This window comes from Podarcis cretensis, assembly GCF_951804945.1.
Source record: "Podarcis cretensis genome assembly, chromosome: 13".
NCBI lineage: Eukaryota > Metazoa > Chordata > Lepidosauria > Squamata > Lacertidae > Podarcis > Podarcis cretensis.
The window spans coordinates 26,145,950-26,162,984 of NC_137182.1; the positions used below are offsets into that span (position 1 = coordinate 26,145,950).

At 42.4% G+C, this 17,035-nt stretch overlaps 1 protein-coding gene across 2 annotated transcripts; it reads left to right on the top strand.

Annotated features, from left to right (window-relative positions):
- Positions 1-516: 516 nt before the first annotated feature.
- LOC307200338 (1-acyl-sn-glycerol-3-phosphate acyltransferase alpha-like) lies at positions 517-16,693 on the top strand. 2 transcript variants are annotated; one of them, XM_079948897.1, is made up of 6 exons: positions 517-1,084; positions 2,418-2,551; positions 11,092-11,261; positions 13,712-13,807; positions 15,736-15,817; positions 16,179-16,693. In XM_079948897.1, exons 1-6 carry the CDS (start codon positions 903-905, stop codon positions 16,331-16,333), a joined length of 819 nt encoding a protein of 272 aa, XP_079805023.1. In that variant the 5' UTR covers positions 517-902; the 3' UTR covers positions 16,334-16,693. The 2 variants fall into 2 exon arrangements, with proteins under 2 accessions (XP_079805023.1, XP_079805022.1); XM_079948896.1 differs by having other exon boundaries at positions 570-1,084; positions 11,086-11,261.
- Positions 16,694-17,035: the final 342 nt, after the last annotated feature.

The window sequence follows — 17,035 nt, forward strand, 5'->3', positions numbered from 1 at the left end:
ATATTTGAGGGGGCTGGACCTTCCCAAAGTTGATGGGCAACACCATTAAAATGGTGTGTGCAGGCACATTATGTGATCAATTTTCAGGACGGCGCTTACTTGGGCCCCCGAAATATTTTATCCAAGCAGGGTCCCCCCTCCCGTGCTTTTCCCTGGAAAACCTGCACTTTACCTTTGAATTAGAGCAATCGGCAATTGCTGTTTGCTCCGATTCAGCAGTAAAGTGCAGGTTTTCCTGGATAAAGCCCCAGGACCAAACAACAACATGGCGTTTTTAAAGCCAAGACCTGTGCCAAAGGAAATCTGGATGAGCCCAAACCAAAGTGTCCCAGTGCAAGGAACAGTGCCCCTCTAATCCCTACATGAATGAACCAGAAAGATGTGCATCCTCTGGCCAGATCCAAAACATACATTTCCGTAATATACTCAAGCAAATCCACAAAGGGCCCAGGACTACAGTTCTGTTCCTGTGCACTGCATCATTATAAGACACTGGAAACTGACACCAGATTGTCATAAACGACCCAAACGTTGCAGAAGTGTCCCTGACCCTGTGTTTTTCAAACGTTCTATAGCAAAATATTCACCCCATTAAGTAACTATCTTAAACTTAATACAAATTGCTTTGGTCAGAATACTGGATAAAATCCTGATACAAAGTCAGACTGACTCAGTGTGCTTTGGCCCTCCTACACCAATACTTTCAATACTCTTGTACACGACACTCCCACAAATTCCTGGACTTAGGATATTTGCAGTATTAGTATGAAGGCCATCCCCCTTCTCCACCCTGGGATGTTCAGCTGCTTTGAATGTTGCAACACTAAGAATATAAAAGCACTCATTGACCTTCCTCAAGGCTGCAAATCTCCACGTTTGCTCTGCTTTCATCTGGCACCATCATGGAGCTGTTCGAGTGGACCCTGTTTTTACTCATCGTCTTGCTAATTGGGGTCCTTTTCTTTTCCCAAAGGAGTGATGTCTACCGCAAGATGGTGCTTTTCTATGGCTGGATGGTAGTGATGTTCATCCTAGTGTCCCCTTGGGTAGCTCTAATCAGGGGGTCTAGAGTGGAAAACTTGAAGTGAGTAGGCACATCCCTGGGAACAAGGTGGTACTCGGTACCAGGCACATCTACCTGTTCCTCTTGAAACAGGCCAGGGATACTTGGGAACAGGATAATCATTTGAAATACTGTGTATCCCATTCTTGTTGATACCAGTCAAGAAAGTTATGGTGGAATTAGAAAAAGTGCTGAAAAGGGAACTAGGCAAGGATGCTCTTTATCTCCTTTACTCTTTATATTGGTGTTAGAGATATTAATGAATAAAATTAGAAGAGATGAGAATATAAAAGGGATTGTGATGGGGGGGAGTATAAAGTAAGAGCCTTCGCGGACAATTAGATCATCACTACTGAAAATCCAATAGAATGTATCCCAAGAGCAATAGAATGTATAAATGAATTTGGACACCTAGCTGGCTTTAAGATAAATTTTAAGCTAGTTGGAAAAATAAAGTAGCGTAACAAGAACGGCTGGAAGTCAAGTCACTTGGTGGGTGTCCGTGGCGGGTAAGTGTGTAGGTATGTTGATATGTACAGTATAGGTAAGTATTATATAGAATGATGTAGGTATGTTTTATGTTATGAAAATAAGGGAGTGTGTTGTGTATGTGTATTGTGTAAATGTACAGTGGTACCTCTGATTACGTACTTAATTCATTCCGGAGGTCCGTTCTTAACCTGAAACTGTTCTTAACCTGAAGCACCACTTTAGCTAATGGGGCCTCCTGCTGCTGCCGCTGCACAATTTCTGTTCTCATCCTGAAGAAAAGTTCTTAACCCGAGGTACTATTTCTGGGTTAGTGGAGACTGTAACCTGAAGTGTATGTAACCTGAAGTGTATGTAACCCAAGGTACCACTGCATATGTATGTGTTTTATATGTTAAAACATTTTAAATAGAAAAGGGGCTGGAAAGGAAACCAAAATTATCAAGAAGCTGGAGCAGCTCTCCTGTGACGAAAGGTTACAGCATGGGGGTGCTGGACTACAGCTCCCACAATCCCTGACCATTGGTTACACCGGCTGGGATTGATGGGATTCAGAGTCCAGCACCAAGGAAAAGCCACAGGGTCCCCATCTCTATCTTAGTCTGCGAGAGACTAACAACCGGCAGCTTTAGCAGCCATTTTTGGGCTGGGACTATTTCCTCAGAGACCTGCTGGGTGACCTAGAGATTCAACAGCAAAGTGGGAGTTGCGACAATTGAAGGTGGCAGGGAGGAGGTTGTATTTCCTTCTTCCTTCTCTTATATTGTATTTTGTACACAGCAGTTTTCTTAGGAGGCAAGGTATGAACACACAAATAAATGCAGTTCCTTGTCCACACTGCCTGCCTGTTTTCTGCCCCCTGCAGGATTCTTTGCTTCGTGATGCGGCAAGTCAGATATTTACTTGGCGTCAAGATCACAGTTCATGGCTCCGAGAATCTGAATACCAAGGGGCCGTATATGGTTGTTGCCAACCATCAGACCATTCTTGATGTTCTGGGTATGTTGCTAGCCTGTGGCTTTCGCAATTTTGCACTGAAACGTATTTTGGTTTTGGTTTTTTTTTTGCAAAAAAATTATTAGTTTTTACAATATCAACAACAAACAAAAACATAAAACAAACAAAACATAACAAACATAAATCCTAACCTTATTGAAAAGAACAGTTATTTACTTTGTAAAATGACTTCCTCGTTTCCCCTTAGTTGAATTTCACTGCATATCCTTATAACGGTTTTCCAAATCCCAATTTTAATACCCTTTAAATTAAACGTTAACATCTTTAAATCTTTTCCTTCTTGTATTAAACATATTATTTTGTCAGTTAACATAAGTACAATCCTAAGCCCTTTGAGTATCTGGACGCTATTTCCAGTTATTTTAGCTTAACAAATTTAGCTAAATAATCATTAAATTTCTTCCATTCTTCATGGTGTTCCTCCTCCTTCTGGTCACGGACTCTCCCGGTTAGATTGGCTAACTCCATAAAATCCATCATCTTCATCTGCCATTCTTCTACTGTTGGTAATTCTTGAGTTTTCCACTTTTTAGCTAACAGAATACGAGCCACAGTTGTGGCATACAAAAATAGATTAACATCTTTCTTGGGCAATTCCGAACCTATTATTCCAAGAAAAAAGGCCTCTGGTTTCTTTGTAAATGTATATTTCAACATTTTTTTCAATTCATTATAAATCTTTTCCCAGAAGTCTTTCACCTTGGGGCAGGTCCACCACATATGAAAGAATGTTCCTTCCTTTTCTTTGCATTTCCAACATGTATTATCACAGTTATGATACATCTTTGCTAATTTTACAGGAGTCAAATACCATCTATACATCATCTTCATAATATTTTCCTTTAACAAAGTTCATGCGGTGAACTTCACCCCTTTCTTCCACAATCTTTCCCAGTCCTCAAACATTATATTATGTCCTAAATCTCTTGCCCAATCTATCATCACCGATTTAACTTGTTCATCTTTCGTATGCCACTCCAGCAAAAGCTTGTACATTTTAGATAAGTTTCTACCTTCAGTATCTAACAACTCCATCTCCAACTTGGATTTTCCCCAGGCAAAACCATTTTTCTTATCCAGTTTATACAGTTCGTTAATCTGGTGGTAATGTAACCAATTTAACTTATCTTTAATTTGCTCAAATGGTCTTAATTTATAACCTTCCTCTTTCTCTATTAATAAGTCATAATATCTCAACCATTTGGTATCCATATTTAATTTTTTCTGGGCCTTTGCCTCCATTGGTGAAAGCCATCTGGGCGTCTTTCTTTCTAAAAGGTCTTTGTATTTTATCCAAACATTATACAACGATTTCCTAATTATATGATTTTTAAATGCTTTATGGGCTTTTACTTTATCATACCACAAATATGCATGCCAACCAAACACATTATCAAATCCTTCCAAATCTAGTAAATCTGTATCTTCTAATTTCATCCATTCTTTAATCCAACAAAGTGCAGCAGCTTCAAAATAGATTTTTAAATCTGGCAGAGAGAATCCCCCTCTTTCTTTAGAATCCGTAAGTAATTTGTATTTAATTCTGGGTTTCCTCCCCTGCCAGATAAATCTGGAAAGAGCTTTTTGCCATTCTTTAAAACATTTTACATTGTCTATAATTGGGAGGGCTTGAAACAAAAAAAGCATCTTTGGCAGCACATTCATCTTAATCACAGAAATCCGGCCCATTAATGACAATTTTAAGTTAGACCACACCTCTAAATCTCTTTTAATTTCGTTCCATATTTTCTCATAGTTATCATTATACAAATTCAAATTTTTCCCAGACAGGTTCACCCCCAAGTATTTAACTTTTTTCACAAAATCTAGGCCTGTTTTTCTTGTAATATTTTCCTTTCTTCATTATCCAGATTTTTCTCTATTACTTTGGTCTTGCTCTTGTTTAATTTGAATCCTGCTACCTGACCAAACTCATGTATTAGCTCCAGTGCTTTAACTGCACTGGAGTCTGGATCTTGTAATGTCAGAACTAAATCATCAGCAAAGGCTTTTAATTTGTATTGTTTCGAACCTACTGTAATACCGATAACTTGTTCGTCTTTTCTAATCATACTTAGCAAGACCTCCAGAACCGCAATAAACAGCAGAGGGGACAGTGGACACCCTTGCCTGGTTCCCTTCTCAATTCTAATTTCCTCTGAAACCACATTATTTAACAATAATTTTAGCTTTTTGTTCTTGATAGATCGCTTTAATACCATTTATAAAATCATGACCTATCCCCATACTCTCTAAGTTATGTAACATAAAACTCCAAGAAACATTGTCAAAGGCTTTCTCAGCATCAATAAACATTAACATTGCTTTACAACTCTTTCTTGTTTCTAACTTTTCCAAAATATTCACAACATTTCTAATATTGTCTTTCATATGTCTTCCAGGCAGAAATCCTGCCTGGTCTTTATGAATATACTCCGATAAAACTCTTTTTAGCCTATTAGCCAGTATATTTGCAAAAATTTTATAATCCACTTTAAGTAGGGAGATTGGTCTGTAGTTTTTAACGTTGGATCTATCCTGACCCTGTTTAGGAATCAGAGTAATGTAAGCTTGTTTCCAGGTTTCAGGTGCTCCCCCCCCCGTAAAATTGAATTAAATATTTCTACCAGAGGTTGTATCAGCCAATCTTTCAATGTCTTGTAATATTTCGCTGATAGACCATCAGGTCCTGGTGTCTTGCCAAGTTGCATTGAATTTATTGCATGTTCCACTTCCTGACTTGTAATTACGCCATTTAGTAGATTCTCTATCTTTCGGAATCCGTTGCAATCCGTTGTTCTTTATAAATTGCTCGATTTTCCCTAGATCTTCTTTTTCTTTTTTATACAGTTGCTTATAATATTTATAAAAACGTTTTCTAATGTCTGCAGGTTTCTCTACCGATTTTACTTCTGTAACAATGTTTGTAATAGTACTTTGTTTTTGTCTCTTTTTTAGTTGCCAGGCTAGTAATTTCCCACATTTATTTGCAGATTCAAAGTTTCTTTGTCTCATCCTTCTGATCTTCCATTCAATTTCTTGATTTACTAACTGCGAATATTGAACCTGTAGGGCTTTAATTTCTTTTTGGATCTGCAAATTCTTTGGGTTTCCTCTAAGCTTCTTCTCTTTGTCTTTCAGTTGTTCCATAATTTTGTCTTTTGTCTCATTCTGTGCCTTTCTCCTAATTGCATTTTGTTGTATCAGAAACCCTCTCATTACCGCTTTGCTGGCCTCCCAAATCACCCTTATTTCCATTCCTTGCATCATATTAAGTTCAAAATAATCCTTTAGGGTTTTTTGGGCCTTATTTACAATTAATGAATTTCTCAACAAATTGTCATTCATTCGCCATCTGAAGGAACCCTGAACAGACATTTTCAAGTCCATAGAAACTGCATTATGATCCGAGCAGGTTTTAGGGCAAATTTCTGTTTTTGCCACTTTAGGAACCAAGTCTCTGGATATCCATATATAGTCTATTCGAGAAAATACTTGGTTTGTATTTGAAAAAAAAGTGAAGTCTCTTTCCATTGGATTTCTAATTCTCCATATATCTGACAGATCAAATTTTTCAGTTAGATCAAAGAAAGTCTTCGGTAGTCTGCCGGAGTTCGTAACCTTTGATTTCTGAGTTCTGTCCATCAAGGTAGATGCAACTCCATTCAAATCCCCCATCAAAATAATTTTATAATCCAAGTATTCCAGCAGACTTGCTTCCAGGTTCTTGAAAAATTCCGCTTTGCCGTCATTAGGTGCATAGATTCCTAATAACAAAAATTTCTCGCCTTGTGCTGAAATTTCAACTGCGATATATCTTCCTTCCTCATCTTTGAAAACAAATTTTGGATTCCATTTATCTTTGATGTAGAAAACCACTCCTCTTTTTTTGACTTTGTCAGAAGAAATAAATTCTTGACCCAATCTTTTATTTATTAGAATTTTTGTAATGTGGGTTTCCTGTAGACAAATTATGTCCAAATTTTGTTTCTCCAAAATATGATAAAATTTTCTCCTTTTTTGTGACAAATTCATGCCATGAACATTCCATGAATAAATTCTCAATGCCATATTGTCTATTTACGAGGAGGCTGCCTCCGCTCCCTGCAGCTGTGGAGTTTGCAATCCAAGTTCTATCCAGTACTTCTGCATAAATCTATCCTTCTCCTGGAGATTCTTAATCTTTTGCTTTCTTCCTTCAGATTTGAAGGATAGGCCCTCTGGAAATTCCCACCTGAAAAAAAATGTTCTTTCTCCTCAGAATGTCTGTCAAATCCTTGTACTGGGATCTCAAATTCAAAAAAACCCTAGGAATTTCCTTGAAAATGACCACCACTCTATCAGATACTTTGAGGCCTTTTTTATAGTGATGTCCCAAAATGATATCTCTTTGTTCCTTGGTCTTAAAAACCACAATACAGTCGTAGGTTATTTTAGTCTCTTTTTTAGGTCCAAATCTATAGACTTTCTCCACCCAGTCCTCCACCTCCTCTTTTTTCAGATCCCAGAATTCAACAAAATGTTTTATCACACATTCTCTGAGTTTATCTTGATCCTGTTCCAGATTAGGAAATCCTCTCAATCTCAAATGAGATTGTTTCCGCGCCAGCTCTAGATAAGCTATAGCTGTTGCATTTTCCTGTTGCAAGCGTTCCAGGTCCTGAACCCGAACATTCTCCGATTGTGTCAATCTTTCATCATGTGTATTAATTTGCTCTTTGACAGCTTGCAGGTCGGTGCTCAACTGGTCAATCCTTTGTTCCAATTTATTTACCGCACCTGTATTGCGGTCCAGTCCTTCTTTAATATCACTTAACGCTGACAATACTGACTCCTCAAATTGCGTCGGTGCTTTAGAGCCACGTCTAGGCTTTTCTTTTTCTGAAGTCATAACTGAGGAATGTCAAGGTCAATCACACAGTCTGCCAGAACAATGGAGAAAAACAGTTTCTCCTTTCCACCAGCCAAATCGAAAGCAGCTTCCTTAGTCTTTAAAACTACTCCAATCACAACAAAAAATATGGCAGAGAGAAGTTTATCCAAAGCTCTCTTTCTTGAGAGGAAGTAAGACAGCTTTTATCACTTTAGAATGTTGCTAGTCAGTGCAGGACAATTTATAGGCTATTCAGTCAAGGTGGGGATTAAGTTTATTCACTTTCCTTATAAAATCACCATGGAGACTAGCCTTTCCTCTCGGCTGGTCCGCTGCCAAAAGAGGATATATCTCAGTCTAATTAGGCAAGTTTCCAGTTGTAATAAATCATTCACATCAAATCGCTTCCAGTTTTAAAAGTTTTCTTTACTTTTAGGCTTCGGTCTTTGCACACCGTTTCATATTTCTGTTCAACAAAAGGGGAGCCACCTCCTTTTCCAATGTCTGCCTTATCTTCCCAGATAGCTCTAAGAATGATTTAGGAGTACTTACAGTTACGAATTGCTTATTCTTTTTTTTTATGGAGGGATTGATCACTGCTGGTTGCCAGTTCTCAGAGCTTCGCAGCTTTGAAGATAGAAGTCGTTTCCATTGAGCCGCGTCTCCACCCCACTCACTCTTGGTGCCCTTACGAGCTTACCAGGGACTGGAGAAGTCGCAGATAAGGCTTGCTGGATAAACCAAGTCCTCAGAACGCCCGATCTGAGGGTTTTAATGGGGAACTGTGTTGCTCTCACAGTCTCTCCCTTCTTCAAAGTGCTGGAAATCTCTCAGCCGAAAGACTCCATGACTGCCATTCCACGTGACCAGCCAGGAGGTCCCTGAAACGTATTTTGGAAAAGATGTGAATTTTATTAGGAGCATAATCCAGGCCCAGATTAAAGGGGCGGGTGTCCTGGGGGGGCAGGTTGGGGGGGCAGAAGGCGACACCCTGCTCTGCTTCCTGCCTATGATGCAGATGAAGTGTGGGAGAAGGAAAGAGAGGGTGTGCTGCAGGACCTGCTCAGTGACTCTTCATCTTCTCCCCCCCCAGCCACTTATCTTACCCCAGCTTCCCTCAGGGCGACCCCACCTCCTTCTTCCTCATCACTGGGATATCAACAGGCCCTCACACCTCAATCAACCCTCCACCATCTTAACCACAAATCTCTTCTCCCAGTCCTCCAGGGGCATAGACACCAACTCTCTGAGGTCCTGGTCCCTTCAGCTGCCCCAATAAAATATTTAGCCCCCCTCCATTTTCTGCACATTTCTGCATCCCTGCCCTCATCCCTCTCTTGGGCAGCCACCTCTCCAGCAGCCAGGGGCCACCCTCTTTTCCTGGCTGTCCTACCATTGCTTTTTGCTATTTCCAAGCTCATCTGAGCCAGGGCAGCGGGAGAGGTAAGCGGGCAGCAGGCAGGTGAACAGACAGAAAGGTCTTGCATACGGGTAGGAGCCAAGAGGCAAGTGGGCAGTGGGGGAGTCCTGCGCCCAGTTGCATACAGCGGAGGAAGGTGTGATCTTCAGAAGTGGGGGAGAAAGCAGAGGGTGCCCCCCAATATTTTGTTCAAGTTGGCACCTATGTACCAGGGGCACTGGTTGCTCATCCTCCCATCCTGGCCCAGTCTACTGCTGTTCATGGCTCTACCTGAGCCCTGTATGTCTGCAACAGGAGAGGAAGGTGGAAGCATAGGCTTTTGCCCATTGTGGCAAAATTTGTAGATCTGTCCCTGTTTCGTTCCATCTCCAGCCTCAGGGAGGGAGGAGGCAAGATAGGAGCACAGTATGCATTTGAGAGGAGGCAAGAGATGCGAGCTTACGGCTCAAAATCAAATTAGAAATATTAAATTAAGCGTTCCTAAATTAGAAACATTAAAGTCATTCGGTTTTTTTTAGATTCTCAATTAAGATGAATCAGACTATCACTGATCATTGTGCTATGGAAGTAAGATGAATGCAGAGCTTTTTCCCCCCAGCCAGAAGGTGTTCACCTATCAGGTAAACACCATTGCCATTCTAAGAGAACAGGGAAGTGTTCATGGATGGCATGCCTATCTCGCTTATGAGAAGGCCAAAGTCCATAAAGATTTTACAAATCACATCCTCAGGGATGCACTAGTTAAGGTCTGGAACAAATATAAATCACAACTGGAACCACAGACCCCTTGGTGGCTTTCGCACCTAGAGGTGCATGCTGTGAAAAAACTTAATATGAGAACGAACTGGGCATCATATAGACAACTACTGGAAGAAGATCAATGAAAACTCAGAATAAAACCCTTTGAGGAGATACTACAATTTGTGACAGACAATACCTGCAACTAAGAAGCGTATTTAATTCAGATTTTAAAAAAGGTTTTGCAAAACAGGATTCTATACTGAGCACCACAGTATTACAAAATAATAAGAAAACATTGTCTAAAATATATAATTTTTTTTATTGGATTGGGAATTGATGGATGAAGAAGTGAAAGAAACTATGGTCAAATGGGCTCAAGATGTCAGATACATGATATACTTAGAGCAATGGGAGAAATTCTGGCGAGAAGATATACTATTTACCGCCTCTTATACGATTAAAGAAAATTTTGTTGAAATGTTCCACAGGTGGTATTTAAGCTGACCAAAATCTATAAACTGAAATCCAACCTCTGTTGGAAATGTGGCAAAAAAGCAGGAACAACAGTACACATGTGGTGGGGTTGTGAGTAGATTAAGAAATTTTGGGGAGTAATACATGAGGAATTAAAGAAAATGTTGAAAATCCCAATTGTTAAAAAACCAGAGGCATATCTCCTAGGCTTGATAGGGAAAGATATACCGCAAGTGAAAAAAAGAATTTTTCTATATGCAACTACGACAGCCAGGGTAGTGATTGCTTCTAAATGGAAATCTCAAATCTTGCCTCCAAAAGAGGAGTGGATTTGCAAATTAAATGAATATTTAGAATTGGCAAAGCTAACCTCAATCATAAGATATCAGTCAAATCAAAAATTTAAAAAGGAATGGAAATGTTTCGAAGATTATATATTACAATATTGTTCTAAGAAAGATATGCTAATATGACTAGAATAAAAATGTAAATTATATCTATGAATTGGAAAAGAGAAGATATAAAAGAAACACAAAGAATGATACATTTGGAGAATGCAAAGATAAATGTGGAAATAGAGATTTAAAGAAGTCAAATTGTGGCGGAGGGAAGCTGTGGTGGGGGGGAGTATTATATGATAAGTATGTAATATTTGTTTTCAGTGTTTTTGGATCGTTTTCAATCTTTTTTCTTCCTTTTTTGTTGATGTTTTGTTTTTTCTGTATTATTTAAACAACAAACAAACAAACATACAAATAAGAAAAAACATGGTGAGTTCTAGCACCTCTTTTTATAGGAAAATAGCACTGGCGAATGGCAATGTTTGGAATTTCTTTTTCCCCTACAAAAGCTGAATGCATGTCCAGGAAGGTGGGTTAGGAGCAGGGTAAATTCAGAAAGAATAATTTCTAGCCACAAAGCCTTCTCCACTTGGGGATGTTGGAATGACATGTCAGAATGCAAGTGACCCCAAAAGCCCCATTTAGAAAGTGTTTCTTTCTTTCCAAGGAATAGCAGAGGTACTTCCCGACCGCTGTGTGATTCTTTCCAAAAAGGAGTTGAAGTACATGGGCCCGATGGGCATCGTCTGCTGGCTAGGCAAATTCATTCTTCTCGACCGCAATAATAAGCGCTCAGCCAGAGAAACCATGGATCACATCGCAAGGACCCTGCTGCAGCAGAACGTGAGAGCACATGCAGAGAGGGGTGCAGCTCTGGGAGGGGAGTAGCTGGGAAAGGATGGCTGGTGGGAGAGGAGTCAAAGGGACCATATGAGACTGCAGCAGCCCCTGGGAGGGGCCATCGCTTGGGGTGTGGGTAAAGTGCATGCTTTGCAAACACAATGGCTCCAGCTGCTGGCATCTCCAGCTGAGAAATATTAATTTAAGTAGCAGCAGGTGGTGGGGAAGTTTCTTTACCCACGCCCTTGGAGAGATCCTCACCTGGTAGAAGGCAGCTTCCTGGGCTCTGGGGTGGTGAAATATTTTGCTCTGCACACCAGATATTTGGAAGAGGATTTTGCCAGGTGGGTGAGTAAAGAAAGGATATGTGCCATGCGCCCCAGGGAACAAAGGAGAAAAGAGTCTGCCCTGCTGAGGAACTGCAGCCGTTCCTGGGGGCAGAAGGGCATTCAGGGTAGGTTTTTTGCAGATAAAATCGCTCAGATTCGGGAAGAAGTAGACTCCACCGTGGGAGCAGGGCCAAGGCGGGAGAGTGCTAGAGTCCTGTCTAGTCAAGTTGTGTGGGACCAATTCCAATCTGTTACCTCCGAGGATGTGGACAGGCTGCTTGGACGAGTGAAGCCAACCACCTGTCTCCTGGATCCTTGCCCATCCTGGCTTATAAAAGCTAGCCGGGAAGGACTGGGCGATGGGCTTCGTGGGGTGGTGAATGCTTCCCTCTGTGAGGGAGCCTTCCCAGACCCGCTGAAAGAGGCGGTTATTAAACCGCTTCTTAAAAAACCATCTTTAGATGCAGCCACGATGGCCAATTATCGCCCAGTCTCAAATCTTCCATTCTTGGGCAAGGTGATTGAGCGAGTGGTTGCTGAACAACTCCAGGCACGCCTGGAAGAAGCGGACCATTTGGATCCCTTCCAGTCGGGATTCAGGCCTCATCATGGGACTGAAACTGCCTTGGTCGCACTGGTTGATGATCTCCGGCATGCTAGGGACAAAGGTGAGAGCTGTTTCCTAGTTCTGCTGGATCTCTCAGCGGCCTTTGACACCATCGACCATAACATCCTTCTGGACCGTCTTGAGGGGCTGGGAGCTGGGGGCACTGTCATACAGTGGTTCCGCTCCTTCCTCCTGGGCCGTGTTCAGAAAGTGGTGGTGGGGGATGAGTGTTCAGACCCCTGGGCTCTCACTTGTGGGGTGCCTCAGGGTTCTGTCCTCTCCCCCATGCTTTTCAACATTTACATGCAGCCACTGGGAGAGATCATCAGGAGGTTTGGGCTGGGTGTTCATCAGTATGCAGATGATACCCAGCTCTACCTCTCTTTTAAATCAGAACCAGTGAAGGCGGTGAAGGTCCTGTGTGAGTGTCTGGAAGCGGTTGGAGGATGGATGGCGGCTAACAGATTGAGGTTGAATCCTGGCAAGACAGAAGTACTGTTTTTGGGGGACAGGAGGCGGGCAGGTGTGGAGGATTCCCTGGTCCTGAATGGGGTAACTGTGCCCTGAAGGACCAGGTGTGCAGCCTGGGAGTCATTTTGGACTCACAGCTGTCCATGGAGGCACAGGTCAAATCTGTATCCAGGGCAGCTGTTTACCAGCTCCATCTGGTACGTAGGCTGAGACGCTATCTACCTGCAGACTGTCTCGCCAGAGTGGTACATGCTCTGGTTATCTCCCGCTTGGACTACTGCAATGCGCTCTACGTGGGGCTACCTTTGAAGGTGACTCGGAAACTACAACTAATCCAGAATGCGGCAGCTAGACTGGTGACTGGGAGCGGCCGCCGAGACCATATAACACCGGTCTTGAAAGACCTACATTGGCTCCCAGTATGTTTCCGAGCACAATTCAAAGTGTTGGTGCTGACCTTTAAAGCCCTAAACGGCCTCGGTCCAGTATATCTGAAGGAGCGTCTCCTCCCCCACCGTTCTGCCCGGACACTGAGGTCCAGCTCCGAGGGCCTTCTGGCGGTTCCCTCATTGCGAGAGGCAAAGCTACAGGGAACCAGGCAGAGGGCCTTCTCAGTAGTGGCACCCGCCCTGTGAAACTCCCTCCCATCAGATGTCAAAGCGATAAACATCTACCTGACATTCAGAAGACATCTGAAGGCAGCCCTGTTCAGGGAAGTTTTTAATATGTGACATTTTAGTGTATCTTTCATCTTTGTTGGAAGCCGCCCAGAGTGGCTGGGGAAACCCAGCCAGATGGGTGGGGTACAAATAAATTATTATTATTATTATTATTATTATTATTATTATTATTATTATATCCTCAGTCCTGATGCAGTCTCATATTTTCTAACTGGTTTCCAGCTAGACTGTTAGCAGCTTGAGTGACAGGCCAAAATACACCAGAAAGAGTGAGGAAATAATAATATTTCACTGTGATCTCCAAAGATGTGGTCCGTGGACACATTTTAATGTGTGGCCGTTTTTCTCTGCCCGTTTCTTATGCAGCTGAGGGTCTGGGTTTACCCAGAAGGCACCAGGAACCGGACGGCCACACTACTTCCCTTCAAGCGAGGAGTCTTCAGTGCGGCTGTGAAGGCTCAGGTAAACGTGTGAATTGTGAAATAGATATTTGTCTCATGCTGGCGGATTTCATGGGCTTCCATGAGTCAATCATGCTACATTTTTGGTGGAAAAACGTGATTCATCACTCAGGTTTACCATTCCTGAACATTTGTCACAGTTCCGATCTGAGAGACTTATCAAAATGCCTACCAAATGGAGAGTCTCTCTCTTTCCCTTTCTAACCCTAATAGCTGCGCTGGGTTTTGCTCACCTCCACATTCCTGTTTGCTTCTAGGTCTATTAAAGACTGTGTGTTGGTTGCCAGCCATGCAAATAGATGTGAGATGATGGAGATTAGTGGGCAGGGCTAATGTCAAACAAACAATGATGGAGGCTCCCTAAAGCAAGGATAAAGTTTCATACCCCTGGGTTGCTTTGGGGGTGAGAGGGAAGGGATAAGCATTAGTCATGAGATTTTAGGTTTCCCAAACATAATACTACCAGGAGTGGCTGGCGTGGTGCTTTGGAGCTCTTAATTTATAAACTGCAGTTGCAGAGGAGGTGGAGGAGGGCAAGGAGAAAGAACTTTGTTGATAAAGCTGGCCGTTATCTGTTTTATAGAGCCAGTGGGAGGCATTTCTTTCTGTTGGGCTCAATGCCATTATTTCAATATTTTGTGGGGGGAGGGGAGGGTGGGTTGGCCAGCCCACCCATGAGGCAAGTTGAGGTGACCACCTCAGATGGCAGGAAGAAGAAGATGATTTTGGATTTGATATCCCGCCTTTCACTCCCCTTCAGGAGTCTCAAAGCGGCTAACATTCCCCTTTCCCTTCCTCCCCCACAACAAACACTCTGTGAGGTGAGTGGGGCTGAGAGACTTCAGAGAAGTGTGACTGGCCAAAGGTCACCCAGCAGCTGCATGTGGAGGAGCGGAGACGCAAACCCGGTTCACCAGATTACAAGACTACTGCTCTTAACCACTACACCACACTGGCTCTCGCCAGGGGCAGCAGATCTGGCCTCAGGGAACACATCACTCACTTTTGTTATAACAAGAATACAAAACTGAAAAGGAATGCACTGCAGCTAAATATTATGTTCATTTTTCAGATGGTCTAATCCTTCCCCTGCCCATCCCTCTAATATTCTTAAGAGGGTCTCTTCTCCAGTGTTCGGAGAGTAGCTGGAAGTGGGGAGGCAGAAAAAGGTCCTTTCCTTCCACTCTGCGCCCAGAATTCAGAAACTGCTTGTGGGAATGAAATTCCCTGTCCCAAAATGTGCCTAGAACAATGGGAGTTTCGAACCCTGGCGACATCTGCCACCTTCTCGGTAGCCCCCTGCAATGTCGCCTCTTGTCAAATAGGAGGTGCTGCTGGTCTCCTCCAATCCCTAGGGAAGAAATTATGTGTGCCGCCCAGTGCTTCAGAGCAGGCCCCTTTGCCCTCCACAGTGGCCTTTGATTCCCACTTCACCCCTGTCAGGTAAGGTTGATTTGATTCCCCACCCTGTTCCCAATGTAGATCTTTATTCGCCCCAACCACCAGGGGTGCCAACTTGAAAAAAATATTGGGGAGGCCAGGGGACTTTGGCCAGCATAATTGATTACAAGACGAAGCACACACACACCATTTGAATGGCAATGTCTGTCAACTTGCAGGAGGGCAGCCCCCTCAATTCTTTTATTGGGAGAATAAAGGACATCGGCCCCTCAAAGGTAGCTCCAATGCACCCCTCTCCTGCGCCTGATCTTCACTCACCCCTTCTTCTCTGCGGGGCTGAGGGCACCAGTTGGTGGTTTGCCTCATGCGCCAAAATGTCTTGGGCCGGCTCTGGTTGGGTCAGCCCCAAATAGAACCCTTGTTCCACCTCAGGTAAGAGTCAAACTCTGAAAGGCAAGACCATCCCTGTTAAAACGTTGCTTAGCGCCTTCTGGGTCTCTTAATTTCCCACTGTTTTTTGATACACAGATCCCCATAATCCCTGTTGTGACCTCGTATTATCAACAACCCCCCAACCTGAAAGATGGCCAGAGGCCCTTTTTTTGTAGAGGTGAGTGAGTCTAAATGACAGTCTTGCTTATTTGGTTTATACACTTCAACGTGAAGTGGGAATGTATATTTTGCTTGAAAGCCTTTTCCGCTTGCTTTAATTTGAATTTGAATGCTGTATAAAAATTACTACCTTAATCACTATATGACTTATTTCTGGGGAGGGGGGTGTTTAGCCACTCCTTTCTCCTCCTCTGTACAACACTGCCATTTTGGACCTGTTCTGAAATTTATTTAAAAATTATTCCTTTATATACCCATGTATAGACCACTGCTTAAGGCATAGGCTTTACAAGGCAATTTCTGCATAGAATTAAGTTGCACTGTCTCTCTTTCTCTCTGTTGCTCCCTGCCACCTTCAGATAAGTGGATCATCCAGATTTTGCCCAAGATAGAAACACGAGGCCTTGGCCCAGAAGATGTCCCTGCACTTGCTGACAGCACACAGAAACTGATGCTGGATACTTTCAATGAGATCAATGGGCACATAGTTTTAGAGAAAGATACCAGAGAGTGAGGGCCTCCTTATCATGGAAGCCTGGGAGGACCCACCAACCAGGAAGCTAGACAAGAACTTTGCTTCAGTCCAAAGAAGAGGACAGAGGAAACGCCTCACTCCACTCAGACCCAACTAAGACCAGGGCCAGCTAGTGGCTCAACTATATGACGACATGATCCAGGCATCGCTCCAGCTCACAGGAACAACAATTCTATTTAGCAGCACTATTGAAACGTCTGATAGTTCCACTATTCAGTCACTCATGCTACCTTTGGCTGAGATTCCTAGGGTTGGAAAGGCTGCTCTGATTTGTTACCTAGCAATTCTGCAATTATTGTTAGCTCTCATTAATATCTCACCTTTCCTCTAAAGAGCTCAATGTGAAAATTTAATGATTTTTGTATTTGGCTATTATGATATATAATTAATTAAAATATAAAGGGAGAAATTCGTGGGAGGGAAATTAGGTCGAGCTTAGGAAAAAGTTTTAAGGCTCATAAGAGAATTGGATAAGTTAAATGTGGATAAGTAAAAAGAGTTAAGTTTTTTCTTAAAAAAATAATATAATATGTTAAAGATGAGAGATAAGAACCTGCTGAATTAATTATTGAAATTGGGATGTATGAAGAGGGGGTGGGGGGAAGTCAAGGAAAGGGGGTAAAGAAAGTAAGAGTATGAAATTATATATGTTTTGTTTTTGTTTTTGTTTTTGTTTTTGTT

Coding starts and splice junctions, on each gene's coding strand:
- LOC307200338 (XM_079948896.1), top strand. CDS start 903: ATGGAGCTGTTCGAGTGGACCCTGTTTTTACTCATCGTCTTGCTAATT. Junction 2,552..11,085: donor GACCATTCTTGATGTTCTGG/GTATGTTGCTAG, acceptor TTTCTTTCCAAG/GAATAGCAGAGGTACTTCCC. Junction 15,818..16,178: donor GAGGCCCTTTTTTTGTAGAG/GTGAGTGAGTCT, acceptor TGCCACCTTCAG/ATAAGTGGATCATCCAGATT.